At 40.2% G+C, this 12,870-nt stretch overlaps 2 protein-coding genes across 2 annotated transcripts in view; one reads left to right on the top strand and one right to left on the bottom strand.

Moving 5' to 3' along the window:
• Positions 1-12,870, bottom strand: part of tmx3b (thioredoxin related transmembrane protein 3b) — a 38,138-nt gene that overhangs the window by 23,710 nt on the left and 1,558 nt on the right. The window contains exons 4-9 of the mRNA XM_087846252.1: positions 9,610-9,733; positions 9,046-9,091; positions 3,158-3,238; positions 2,602-2,701; positions 2,320-2,397; positions 1,963-2,029 (exon numbers count right to left, since the gene is read on the bottom strand). Coding sequence (XP_087702378.1) covers positions 1,963-2,029; positions 2,320-2,397; positions 2,602-2,701; positions 3,158-3,238; positions 9,046-9,091; positions 9,610-9,733 — 496 coding nt within the window. The remainder of the gene's footprint in view (positions 1-1,962; positions 2,030-2,319; positions 2,398-2,601; positions 2,702-3,157; positions 3,239-9,045; positions 9,092-9,609; positions 9,734-12,870) is intronic.
• On the top strand, positions 5,730-7,166 carry LOC148101470 (uncharacterized). Its single transcript, XM_087845710.1, has 4 exons — positions 5,730-5,830; positions 5,903-6,061; positions 6,147-6,429; positions 6,537-7,166. The coding sequence occupies exons 1-4, from the start codon at positions 5,730-5,732 to the stop codon at positions 7,164-7,166; spliced, it is 1,173 nt and encodes a 390-aa protein (XP_087701836.1).

The raw sequence follows: 12,870 nt of genomic DNA, 5'->3' as shown, positions 1-12,870 counted from the left end.
CATGCTGACATATATGCTAATTATATTTTTCTGCTTTCTTACATGTTGCCCAGTAGCTTTCAATGCAGCTACACAATGATCAAAACCACTTGGCCTTTGAAGCACAACAGTAGAGCAGACCTGTATAACTGTATGAAACAGAGGATTTGGGTAATTAAATATGTATGAGCTTCTGTGTTCTACTATATCTTAACAGTGCTCTTCAAAAGGGATGCCGCTATTTGTGATGCGCACTAAAGCAATCAAAGCTAAACAATAACATGTCAAATATCATTTTACACAAAGCGAGAGCTTGTGTTTGGACAGTGTGGTGGTTGTGCTCAGTGGGACCCGTTCTTTAAAAACAAGAGTGCACAGCAAGAACAGCAAGTGTGCAGTGAATTTAATGAGTACTTTGAATCTGCGTATTCGGAAAATACATATGAAAGCAAATAGTTGGCGGCGGGGGGGGGCATGATCAAAGTCGTTAGAATATCTTGGCAGCTGTCGGCCTCTAAAGCTAGAAGATAAACAACAATGCAGCAAAAAAAGAACGTGTCAGTTTCACAGTATAATACTCACACGCTTGACTAAACGTCACAGCCTGCCATAAAACAGTGTCACTAGGTGCCTATGCAAATGGGCTCACAAGTTTAGCCATATAAAATTTTCTGACTGAACACCATGCAAAGTGAGGGCAACAGCAAACCATATGAGGTGTGGTTGACTCATTTATTCCTTCATCCAACATTTAGCCAGCAGACCTTCAGGGAGACTAGAAACATACTACAGCAGATGGTCAGAAAGCCGAGGCTGAAGGCTAAAAGTCTTTAAAAAAGCGAGGCAAACCACTTTCTTAAATTTCTCTTTTGCTATCACTTGAGGTAAGTGTCTAATGCTTAATGACTCAGTTTCTGTGCTAATATACTAAATAATAAAAAACATTTCTTCTGCAGTTTCCGAACGATTGAAAAGGACAAAGAAAGGAAGGACACAACCATGTCATTTTGCCATGCTGCTCCTCTCCTCAGTCCTTGACAAGTTTAACACACCGTCACCATGGCAATGCTACAGATTCATCACATCCTCCGTATCAGGGTCCTAGAGGACTCTGCAGAGTGTGGAGTTTTTGTGGTTAACATCTACTGTGGAGAGCCTCTTCTGCTGAGATTCTGGTGCGTGAAGCCCGCCTTCCGAAATGGTCAGGTGGAGCAGATGGATGCAAACGCGCAGACCGCAACGCAGATGGATTTTGTTCTCCGGGTCACACACCGTGCGCCTGACCTCCCTAACAGCCACTACTGGGGTCCGTTTGTGTTGTCGCTGTGCCTCGACGCTCTTCGCTTCCGGTTCCGCCTGCCAACTCAGGCCCAAAGCGGCAGAGAAATACAAGAGATCATGGAGGAATGCGGTGAACTCATGTTACTGCGCTGAAAGCTTTCAATTCTGACCCGAAAAAGCAGATCCTCTAAACCTTTTACGCATCGCAAATGTGATTTTTTTTTTTTGTCTGCTTTGACTCGATGGCTGATGCAGTGATTCACCTCTTGGCTTTGACTGTATACACACTACCAGCTCTGCGCTCTTCTTTGGTCGAATCTGCGGTCTCGCACGCCCACTCAAGCCAGTTCATCCACCCTGGCCTGCTATGTATGTCCGCCCAGAGACAAACCGCCACAACATCACTGGCCTAACCACACACAATAGTGGGCAGAGCCTGGGGTGCTTTATGATGGGCCAGGCACACCATAACTCAGTGTGGTGAGGATGAAAGAGCAGCGGCAGGAACGGGAAAACTACATGAAGACAGCTCTGGTTACAAAGTTTATGTGAGAGGCGAGAAGGAGGAGGGAATAGCAGGCGGGAGCAGGAGACAGCATGGTACCCTACTGCCCTCTAGTTAAGCTATTAAACTAAACCAATTGAAAAAAAACAAACAAGACAACAGTAGTGGACAAAGCCTAAAACAAATAAAATACTTACCATCATAGGTAAAGTAGCCTCCATCTTTAAAGACTACGACAGCAGGAAGCTCTGGCAAAGATACTGACTGTTGAAAACACAAAAACACCACTTTAGACAAAGATCCATAAATCATATAAAATATGTGAAAAACTCTTTGTACTGGGAAAAAAACAAACAAACATCAGCGCTTGTAACGTGTGCAATCCCAGGGCAAGAGACATGCTCAAAGAACCTAAATACATTATTTCAAACTAGGAAAATATAACTGCATGTGTCATTCCCAAGTGCAATAATGACATGTTTGTGAGTGTATCTTTGTGAAATTAATTTCATACTTTCTAAAGACAAAAGATGATTGCCTATTCAAAGCAATACCTCTGGCAAGGCTTCCTCTGAAGCAGAGAAGAAATAAGTATAGACGATGAGCTCAGAGGCAGCGTCGTTGTACTTCTCCTGCAATAGCAAAAAAAGAAGGGGAAAAAAAGGCTTTCGGTATTCAAAGATTGTAAATTATCACATTATGCCTGGTATTGCATAGAATTGAATTCTTTCTTATATTATGTCAATGCTGCAGCATAGCATTGCCCCTATGATACAGACTTTTGTGTGGTTGCTAAAGAATAAAAGAATGAAAGTGTATTGATGTATGTTGCTTACTTTGAGAGGAGAATCCCCACCAACATACACAAAAAGCACATCGTGCCGTTTCATCATGTGCTCAAACATCTGCTTGCTGGGAAGGGGTCGGACGGCTGGTCTGATGGAATAAAGAACAAACAAACAAACAAAAAAACATAGACAGGAGTTCATTTTGATAAGTATTTAAACCCCACGGAGTACAACAGTGATGTGTAATGTCCTAATCTTGGTTTCTGTGCTGCTAGCACCACCCAGTGGCAGTTCAAAAAACCACTGCAGTCCTCAACCCGTCTCCGAGCCAAGCTTTTGATCAGCCCCTCTGTCACGGATCTAGTTTGATTTCCCTCAAGGAGGGGAGAAATCTGTCAGGCTCACTTGATACAGTGGTTTAAAGTGGAGCATCAGAGGCAGAAATCCATTGAGCTATGAAACAAATATGGCCTGGGTTGATAAGCTGCCTTAGATGCTTTTCATTTAGCTTGGCATGTCTTCCTGTGAAATAAGGGAAGTTCTACTCGGCTCTCGGTTTCTCCTCATGTTGATTTCCAAGTGTTGTTTTAAGCCTGTAACTTACCCTGCCACCCTGTTGGCAAACTCTACAATATCATCTTTTGTCCTTGGTCCCTTGTAATTGTAGGCAAGATCACCCTTTAACCTGAAAATAATAAGAAAAAATAGTGAAAGACTGAATATTTCATTGAAAACCCATTCAACACCTTTCACTGTTTTGTGCCAACAGAATGACACCGCTTGCATATTTATATGAAACTGAATAAACGGGAATTAACTGCTTGGCAGTCATGCATTCAGGATTTGTGTGAAAAAAATAATATTATGCAAGAGGAGTACGTCGAACTAAATTTTCTGATTGGACCGCTCTTTTGACATTTTACAGTAGATTCTTTTTGCTGTTTAAGCAACACAAATATTTTTTTTCTTCTACTGGTTCTTCCTCATTTTATATAGCAGGTGCCAATTTTTTTGTATACTTTTCTAGTGTAGCGTTGGACCCACCTTTGCCCACTTAAAAAAATCCTAAATTAATTGGTGGCATAGATTCAGTATAATATTGGAAACATTCCTTACAGATCGTTTACCATGTTCATATAAAACCAGTACACGATGCTACAGAATTGCTGGCTGTACGGCTCTCCCTTTCAACCTCATCCCAAAGGGGGTTTTGGTCAAGAGCTGAGGCGAATGGAACATACAAAACCCGCTGGCATGTCGATGGAACCGGCTTCAGATCATGTGTGCTTTGTGAAATGGCGCCTTACCCTGCTGGCAGTGGCTATCAAGAGATGCACACGGTCAGCAACAATACTCGGCTCGGCAGTGGCATTCGAATGATGTTCAGTTGGTATTAAGGGCCTTAATATGCGCCAGGGAAAAGCATTCCCCACGCAATTTTACCACTAACCCAGCCTGAAGCGTTGACACAAGGCAGCTGGATGCCAAATCGTGACCCTACCATCTGCGCGTTACAGCAGAAATCTAAAGTCATCGTGCCAAGACATGCTTTTCCACACTTCAGTTTTGGTGAGTCACATGGAGTGAAGCCTGGTTCGGTCTGGCCAATCAAGTTTCAGCGTGTTACGCATACTGAGATACTGATCTGCAAAGCAATCATGCTCAATATAGTTGCAACCAATCTAGCAGTTCTCCTCTGACCTCTGTCATTGACAAGAACAGCCCATCACTGGATGCTTTTGTTTTTTATATCTACTTTAGTAAACTATGGAGACAGCTATTGTAAGTTCCCAGGAGTTAGCAATTTTTGAGAAACCATTAGTGATGTGCGATACCACTGATTTCCTTTCCGATCCGATACCAAGTAAAATTCAGAGTGGTATCGGCGATACTGATCCGATACTGATACTTTGTACAAAAACTTATTTTATTTATTGTATCGCAAATTATAGCGTCATAATGATTACAGGACATAAGATTACTTGTTCTTATCACTTAATAATGCAGAGTTCATCATATAGAAATAAAAAACTGAACACCTTGCCTGCACGCAGCACTAAAGGACTCCGCGAGAGACGTCTGTCTCACCCTACCAGCACCTGTCCCTGTCCTCCTCTTCAGTTCGCCTCAACATACGTTCGTCATATTCTGTGATATGATTTACTCTGAGGTGTTTGACAAGGCTAGTGATGTTGCGGCAAAACCTCACTTTTTTGCCACATGTATCGCAAACCAAATCTCAGCTGTTTGTGGAGGTAAAATACGTCCGCACATGACTCCAATTATGAGTTATGTTATGAGTGCGCATGCCAAGGGGCTGCGAGACATTTATACAGCCGTATTTCGCACATGACTATGAAAGGCGGAAGAGGAAGTAGATCCTTCGAATGCAGACAATCCGAATGTTATAGTTCCTTTCCACTATGTTCCTGTTAATGATAAACTACAAATTTACCCTAAATTACTAAAATATCGATATTTTAATGTGAGAATCGATTCTAGAACATAAATGACTGGTATCGGAGGAATCGATATTTCAGGATCGATCCACACATCACTAGAAACCATCGCAATAAGCAGTTTTATAAATCCACCTGTTCCCTTTCATGTTATAGGTGTCACATATGTTATACATTGAATATAAGATATGTGGTATATGATGTGAAAAGAAAACAAATTGAAAACCTAGAATTTAATGCCATATTAAGCCTTTCTTTTACAGACGTTTACATCATAATTTTGAAACTCTGCCCATGTTTTATATTACAGTTTTTTCTGATGGCTTTAACCCTAACTGTGATTCTTATAGCACAATTCCTAAAACTATTAATACTTATAGCAAAACCACTCACTGAGTTTGCAAAACTAAAAGCACAAACGCTGCTTTGCACTCAGTTTGCAATTTTGTAACACACACTTTGCAAAACTCTAGGCACAATTCACTGCACAGCACTCTTTTTGCAGAACTTTAAACACAACTCACTGCTTACACTCAATTACCAAATTTCCAACACACTCCTAGCAAAATTATACACATGTATGGCTATCATTAACACTATTTTGCCAACTGTCTGGCACACTTTCACATGTGAAAACTGTTTTAGATAATTAGTCCACTTTGCAATCAGCCTAAGCACTATAAACAGGCCACAGGTAAGCTGTCTATGTGGAGTACAATGGAAGGAGCAGTAAGAGTGAGAATCAGAGGAGGCCGATGGAGAGGACGTGGAGGTAAAGAAGTTGGAGGAAGAGGACGTGGAGGTGAAGAAGCAAGAGGGTTAGAGGAAGTTAGAGGAAGAGGACAAGGAGGAGCAAGAAGAGGACGAGGAGGGGAAAGAGGAAGGGTAAGAAGAGTAAGAAACAGAATAACTGAAGACATCAGAGCTACAATAGTGGACCATGTCATCAACCATGGGATGACCCTGAGGGAAGCTGGCCAACGGGTTCAGCCTAAACTGAGCCGCTACACTGTGGCAAGCATCATTAGGACATTTCGAAATGAGAATCGGTAAGTACTTTGTAGCACTGCCATACTCTGATGAGAAACACAACAGTACCATACATGCAAAAATACTGAAATTGTTACTTTACAGAATTGCTAGACGTCCAGATGTTGGGGGCAGAGGCAGAATGTTCACTCCAGAGCAAGAGACCCATATAGTGAACATGGTGATTGCCAATAATGCAATAAGACTGCACGAAATACAGCAGCGCATAATTGATAATGACACCATCTTTCAAAATATACACAGTGCAAGCATTTCTGCACTAAGTCGTGTACTTGCGCGCCACAGAATAAGAATGAAGCAAATTTACAGAGTTCCTTTCGAGAGAAACACAGAACGTGTAAAGCAACTGCGATATGACTATGTGCAGGTAAGCTACTGTCATTGGTTCTGAATTTGGAAGTGCATACTGTAGTGCTGTGCATGGGCCTGATGTGTTGCATTTGTTTTGTCTTGTCCAGAGAGTGATGGAACTAGAAGCAGATGCAACGAGACGAGCTACTTTTTGTAGATGAAGCCGGTTTTAACCTCAGTAAAACCAGGAGACGTGGCAGGAACATTATTGGACACCGTGCCATCATCAGTGTCCCAGGACAACGTGGTGGTAACATAACCATGTGTGCAGCTATAAGCCAAAATGGTGTTGTTCACCATCATGCAACCATAGGCCCATACAACACTGCACACATTATTGCATTCCTGGACACCTTGCATGACATGCTCACTGTTCAGAGACCAGAGCAGACCCGATATGTCATCATATGGGACAATGTTAGTTTCCATAGGGCTGCTTTGGTCCGCAACTGGTTTACAGACCACCCATCTATCATGGCACTCAACCTCCCTCCATACTCTCCATTCTTAAATCCCATCGAGGAGTTCTTCTCTGCCTGGCGCTGGAAAGTGTACGACCGTCATCCTCATCAACAGGTAGCCCTTTTACAGGCAATGGAGGAGGCATGTGGAGATATTGACCAGGCATCATGTCAGGCCTGGATACGGCATTCAAGGAGATATTTTCCCCGGTGCCTTGGACTGGAGGATATCGCATGCGATGTGGACGAAATTTTGTGGCCGGACCCAGAAAGACGACATGATGTAGGCTGATTGTCCTTTTTTTTCCTTTTTTTTGTGAAATTCCTATTTTGTGTTCTGACTTTGTCTTGGTTTTGATGAGTGTGAATAAACACCAATACTTGAAGTTTGGATCCTTGTATGTTTACATGACACTATGACAAAAGTGTGACCTCAAATTGACATCTGTACACAGAGAAAGCAAAAGCCAGATGTGTTTTGTATTCATACCATCAGCGTGCAGTTGGCGCATTGTGTGCTTAGTAGATGATGGCTTGTGTGTACTGTTTGATACGAAAACACCATTTTTACGAAGGTGTGAAGAGTTAATCTAGCTGTGTTCGCTTTTGCAAGAGAACTACAATGTTTTGATAATTGGGTGACAGGTTTTCTTATTTGTGTGTAGAGTTTTGCAAAAATAGCCAATAGTTACAAAAAATGTGCTTAAGCAATCAGAAAAAACTGTAACATCATACCTTTACATGTGAAATGAATGTCTTTAACAATAAAAAGCAAATTATCTCACTTAAAAGTCTGTGACCAACATCTGAACTTAAAAACAACAACCTGTCATACAAACAGCATGTTCTGGCAAAACAGCACCTACCAGGAAAACCCTGTTCACCGCAAAGGTCAACTTAATCTAAATCATTACACTTCCAATAGGGGGGAAAAAAAGACAAATGACTTTACCTAATTGAGTTCCAGCTGAGAAAACTGCTTGAGTCGAGCTCTTACAACAAGCAAAATGCATTAAGGATTGCTAAGGTTGCATCAGCCCACGGCGCTTAATGAACTCAGGGGGAAACAGAACTCTAAATCAAGTCTCCTTCTGTCACCAAGGGAGGTATCTCGTGTTCTTCGATGGATGTTTCATCACTTGCTTGGTTTAATGTTATGAACCCTGCAGTGATCTTGTGGCACTTTCCCAAATGAGCTTGATGAAACTAAATGGGGAGCCCATTATGTTAGCGTGCTGATAAATGATTCAGCTTCATATAAATGGAGGGAACTCTGCTAAGTTGCAAGATCATTTATCTCATGTCAACATGAGCCCTGCCGTTAAGCAGCTGGTGTCTACCTAAATTCATTCATTTTATAATATAAAAAAAAATGTCACTTGAATTTTAAGAAATGATTTGAAATAAATTAAATGGAAAGTATGCGTTAAAACATTTGGACAACTGCATTTGTAGTTGCACAGTTACACTCAGATATACTGTAAGAAAAGCACACGAGTGAAATCAAGAAGCTATTGCTAATTCTAATGACTAAAGGGAGTTTTGCACAATCATCCCGCAAGAAATGTGTAATTAACAGCACTCTGAAGTGCCAAACTAATATAATTTCTTTTCCAAAATGTGTGAACTGACTTTGTTACTTGATTATGCCTTAAGGAGAAAGCAACAACACCTTATTCCCTCTTGAATAATTTATCTAAGGGCATCTCCAAAGGCAAGGCAACAAGGGAAAAAGCATCTTGATAATGACACAAAATACACACAGGTACACTTAGATACAGGAGGTTACAGTGGGGGTGGGGTGGCTAAAGCAATAGCTAGAGTATAAAATATAAATAATGCAACAGCCACATAACAAATTACAGTCCAAAATTACTACATGTTGGTGAAAAAAACGCTCCTCTGATCAAATAGTGAAAGGAAAATTACTGAAGCGTCACAAAGACAGTGTTACCTGCAAAACAACTTTAATGGAATAATTAAATATTGTGTTCAAATTTAATTAACCTTTTAATAGCATATGACTTTTTCTAAGTGCTCAAGTATAATAACTTGTTTTTAAAAAAAAACTGCTTGGTATTACTTCCCATAAAGTCTTTAATGAGTGTGGGATATATTCAAATCATTTAACTTCCTCTTGCATCTATACCAAACTAAAGAGTGGTACTTACAGTTTTATTGTGGGGTAACCGCGAACACCAAACTCTGATGCCATTCCTGCAACACAGAAAACAATACAAATCATACTTGCTTTTTTTGAAACGCTTAATCTCCACATCTTGAAAGACGTCTCTCTCTTTGAAAGATTTTAATACCCTATTGTAATCTTCTTAAAGGATTCAAATGCTCTCCTAATTTAATCTCACTGCAAAAATTAAGTATATCTCTCTGAAGCATTACAGATTCAAAAAGAAAGACGCTTGGGCTGTGGCTGGAAAATATGTGTCCATAGATTAATCTCGCAGTTAGCAGCTGCTTAATAAGACACAGAACTGTTGCATTTGTAGCAGTATAATTACTCTAACACACTTGTAATATTGCTGTACCAACATTGCTACACATCACACAAATGTCACAGTAACTGGCATTAATACTCTAATGTTTATATTGAAAGCATCATGATGTTGAACAACATGGTCCATTACAGAGAAATGTTGTCTCTAGCACATAAAGTAATCACCTGGGGGCACGCAAGCTCCAGGGGAAGACATTAAACTGCTACATGATTTACTCACCAGAGTAAGCCGTAGCATCCATCTTTCCCACACGAACCGGCGACCCTGAGCTCTTCAGCTCAGCTCCTACCTCATGCCATATTGGCTCTAGTTTTTTACAATAGCCGCACCACGGCGCATAGAACTGAAAGAGACCACAAAAATAAAAGAAAGCATTCTTTAGATCATGTACAACCTACTGTGAAGTCTTTCATATAATCATAAACTATATTAATAGCGACCTTAATATTGCGCTGTCAAGATTCACCCCATTGTTGAAAGGACAAACACAGCTGAGTTAAAGCGTTATTGGTAATTAACAGCAGATAAAAAAGGAAGAAAAATTGCAGTTGTTTAATTTTAAGCTAAGCTTAGTGGTTCAAGAACTGTACTCATGTCATCCCGTTTTCAAAGATCAGGGAAAAGAGAAGGTGCTTTCAGCTGGTCCTTTATTTCCCAACGGTTCACCACAGAGGATGGGTCCGCATATTTGATTTGACACAGAATTTATGTCAGCTGTCCTTCCTGATCCATCCCTCCCATTTATCTGGGTTTGGGACGCTAGTATATTTTCATATTTTCTACATTGCAGAAGTCTGAACTTCATGATGTCACATTAACAGTACAGATGCAGTGTCTTTACCGCGGCAAAACAAAGGCAGAGTTGTGGTAAAAATAAGGCACACCCTGCTTTTACTAATCAAATGCACTGGTCATTAGCAAATGTGAGCACTGCCATAGAAACAGACGTTTTTCTTGTCTGGAGCACTGACACTTGTTTGCCAGGAAGGAACGATATCTGCAATGCAGTGTCTAACTGTTCTTAGAGAAGCAAAAGCTGCTGTCCATCTGTGTTGGAGAGGCTATATGACCATTTCCAAATAATTAAAAGTGCATCATTCTACAGTGAGAACATGGAAAATTCAAGACGATTATTAATCTTGCCAGAAGTGGACATCGCGGCAAGTTCACCCTCAGGCTACGTCCACACATACACGGGTATTTTTGAAAACGGAGATTTTCCGTTTTAAAAAATAATCCCGTCCACACGTAAAGGCAGAAATGAAGGAAAATGCTGCTAGGAACATGCCAAAGCAACAGGTGGCGATATATTCCTGACCGTGCAGAAATGTTGGCCAATCAGAAGTCTAGAAGCCTCGGTGGGAAAAAGCAAACAAAGCTGGGGCATAGAAGCAGAACCGAGTCGTATGTGTGTAGGGACAGTAACTGTGTGTGTATATGTAAGCATTTAAACACTGCAGAGAGTACAATTAACAGTAATAGTATTGTAGAAATTAATTTCACCGAAACAATGTGGCGCACAGTGTGACGTAAAAAAAGGCGCACATCTTTGACGCTGCGTTTTCTGTGTTTTCTCCGTTTTTCTCGTCCACACGTAAATGCAAAAACGGAGTTTTCCAAAATATCCACCCTGGCCGGAGTTTTTAAAAATCTCTGTTTTCAGTGACCGAAAACGCCGTTTACGTGTGGACGAAAGGTGCAAACGCAAAGAAAAATCTGCGTCTTCAAAAATACCCGGGTACGTGTGGACGTAGCCTCAGAAAAACTGCAACAACCGCAGAGCATCTCAGACTCTACAGGCCTCAGTTAGCATCTCAGATCTTAAAGTTAACATTAGTTAACAGGCTGAAGTATGGCTAGTCGTTCTACAAGCTAGTAAATCAGTAGACACTGGGGTGTACTTAATTTTTCCACAAACTGCTTCTGCATTTTCATGATTTTCTGATAATGACACTGTGTGATATGTCACGTGCTGCTGTCCATCTAAGGTTATATTTACCAAATTTTAAGACTTGGTAAGGAGAACATTACTTCTAATATGTCCCAATATGAAAAATGTAGAATTGACAAAGGTCTAACTTTCTTTTTGCCATGACGACACATTAGCTACCTCTAAGGGAGACTATAATTAAATGTTAAACTCTCTCTCTCTTTTTTAACATCTGTCTGTTTGCTGGTAAGATTTATAATACATCAAGGGTTAATGAACTATCCACAGATAATCCATATGTACCCATATGTCTTCAAAATAAAAGCTGTTGTAACATTTTCAGCACATTTATAGAAATATGTCACAGTAAAATATATGCAAAGGTACAGGACTTTTAATTTAATTGATTGAGGAAAGGTTGAGTTTATGTGAACAATGTAATGAAGTCTTAAGAGCTTGAAAAGAATGTGACTGGACTTCTTTTGTCAAGCTCCTGAAGCTACCATGACCTGGACAACTGAGAACCTACACAGACATAACGTAATGAAGTAAGTTTCACAGGACAAGAGAAAATAAAATACTAACATGACACACTATGCTTACCAAACAAAAAGAATAAAAGGCCATTTAGGATAACTAAAAGACAGGTACTGTAAGATGAAACAGAGTTCATGTGAATGAAGGAGAAAACTGTGACATCTATGTTGTCAGTGTTAGGTCATGTTAGCTTTTGACCATTTAATTTGCCTTTTTGCATCTTTTGCATGAAATACACTTCAGCAATGACTGACTTTAAGTCAGACTGTGTTCCATTTCCTCACTTGGAGGAAAAACTGCCAGACCATCATTCCAGAGCACTCCGGCAGCACTAAACGTAGGGTTCAACAGACAGGCATGCACAAAATGACGACATGCTCATAAGAACAAAACAACCCGCTAAAGGTTGCACGTCACGTCTTACTCCACCACCACAGAAAGATCTTCACACAGAGGTGAGATAGTAGCATGAGAAAGTATGATTCCCCATGCTCTTAATCATCACTTTAACCAGAGGGCCATTTGAGGTACCATTGCATTTTACAAGTTTTTACAGTCTTCATCAGTGGACGTTAAGTATGTCTGAATTTATGAATGACAAAAAGTAGTGTATTAAAGGCTTGTTTTATCTGGTCTCATTTAGTGTTTGGCTTTTGTCTGTTTTTTAATCATCTTTATTGAAATGTTATTATAAGTCTATTATATTATATGTGTGACTATTACATGTCTTATGTAACTGGTTACGATTCTTTGTATACTTAAAACACTGGTTTGTATCTGCTCTCTTGTGCAAGTTAATTTTATGGCTTTTTCGGTTACACCATATTTCTCCTGTACTAATTTTACACATTGGTGCTTTATTGTTGATTTAATGGCTAACCTAACATGTGACCATGGGTAACAGTTACAGTGGTCTTTCTCCACCGAAAGCCAAAAGGATTACAAAACAGTTAGTATGCCAGTAAAAGACACAGATTCAGTGTTAAGCAGAACTTGTTGACTAATTTTACGTA

The sequence above is a fragment of the Neolamprologus brichardi genome, chromosome 9, assembly GCF_056152115.1.
Source record: "Neolamprologus brichardi isolate AB-2024 chromosome 9, ASM5615211v1, whole genome shotgun sequence".
NCBI classification, from domain to species: domain Eukaryota; kingdom Metazoa; phylum Chordata; class Actinopteri; order Cichliformes; family Cichlidae; genus Neolamprologus; species Neolamprologus brichardi.
Note: the sequence above shows the minus strand (reverse complement) of the source record. Positions and strands in the feature narration are given on the sequence as shown.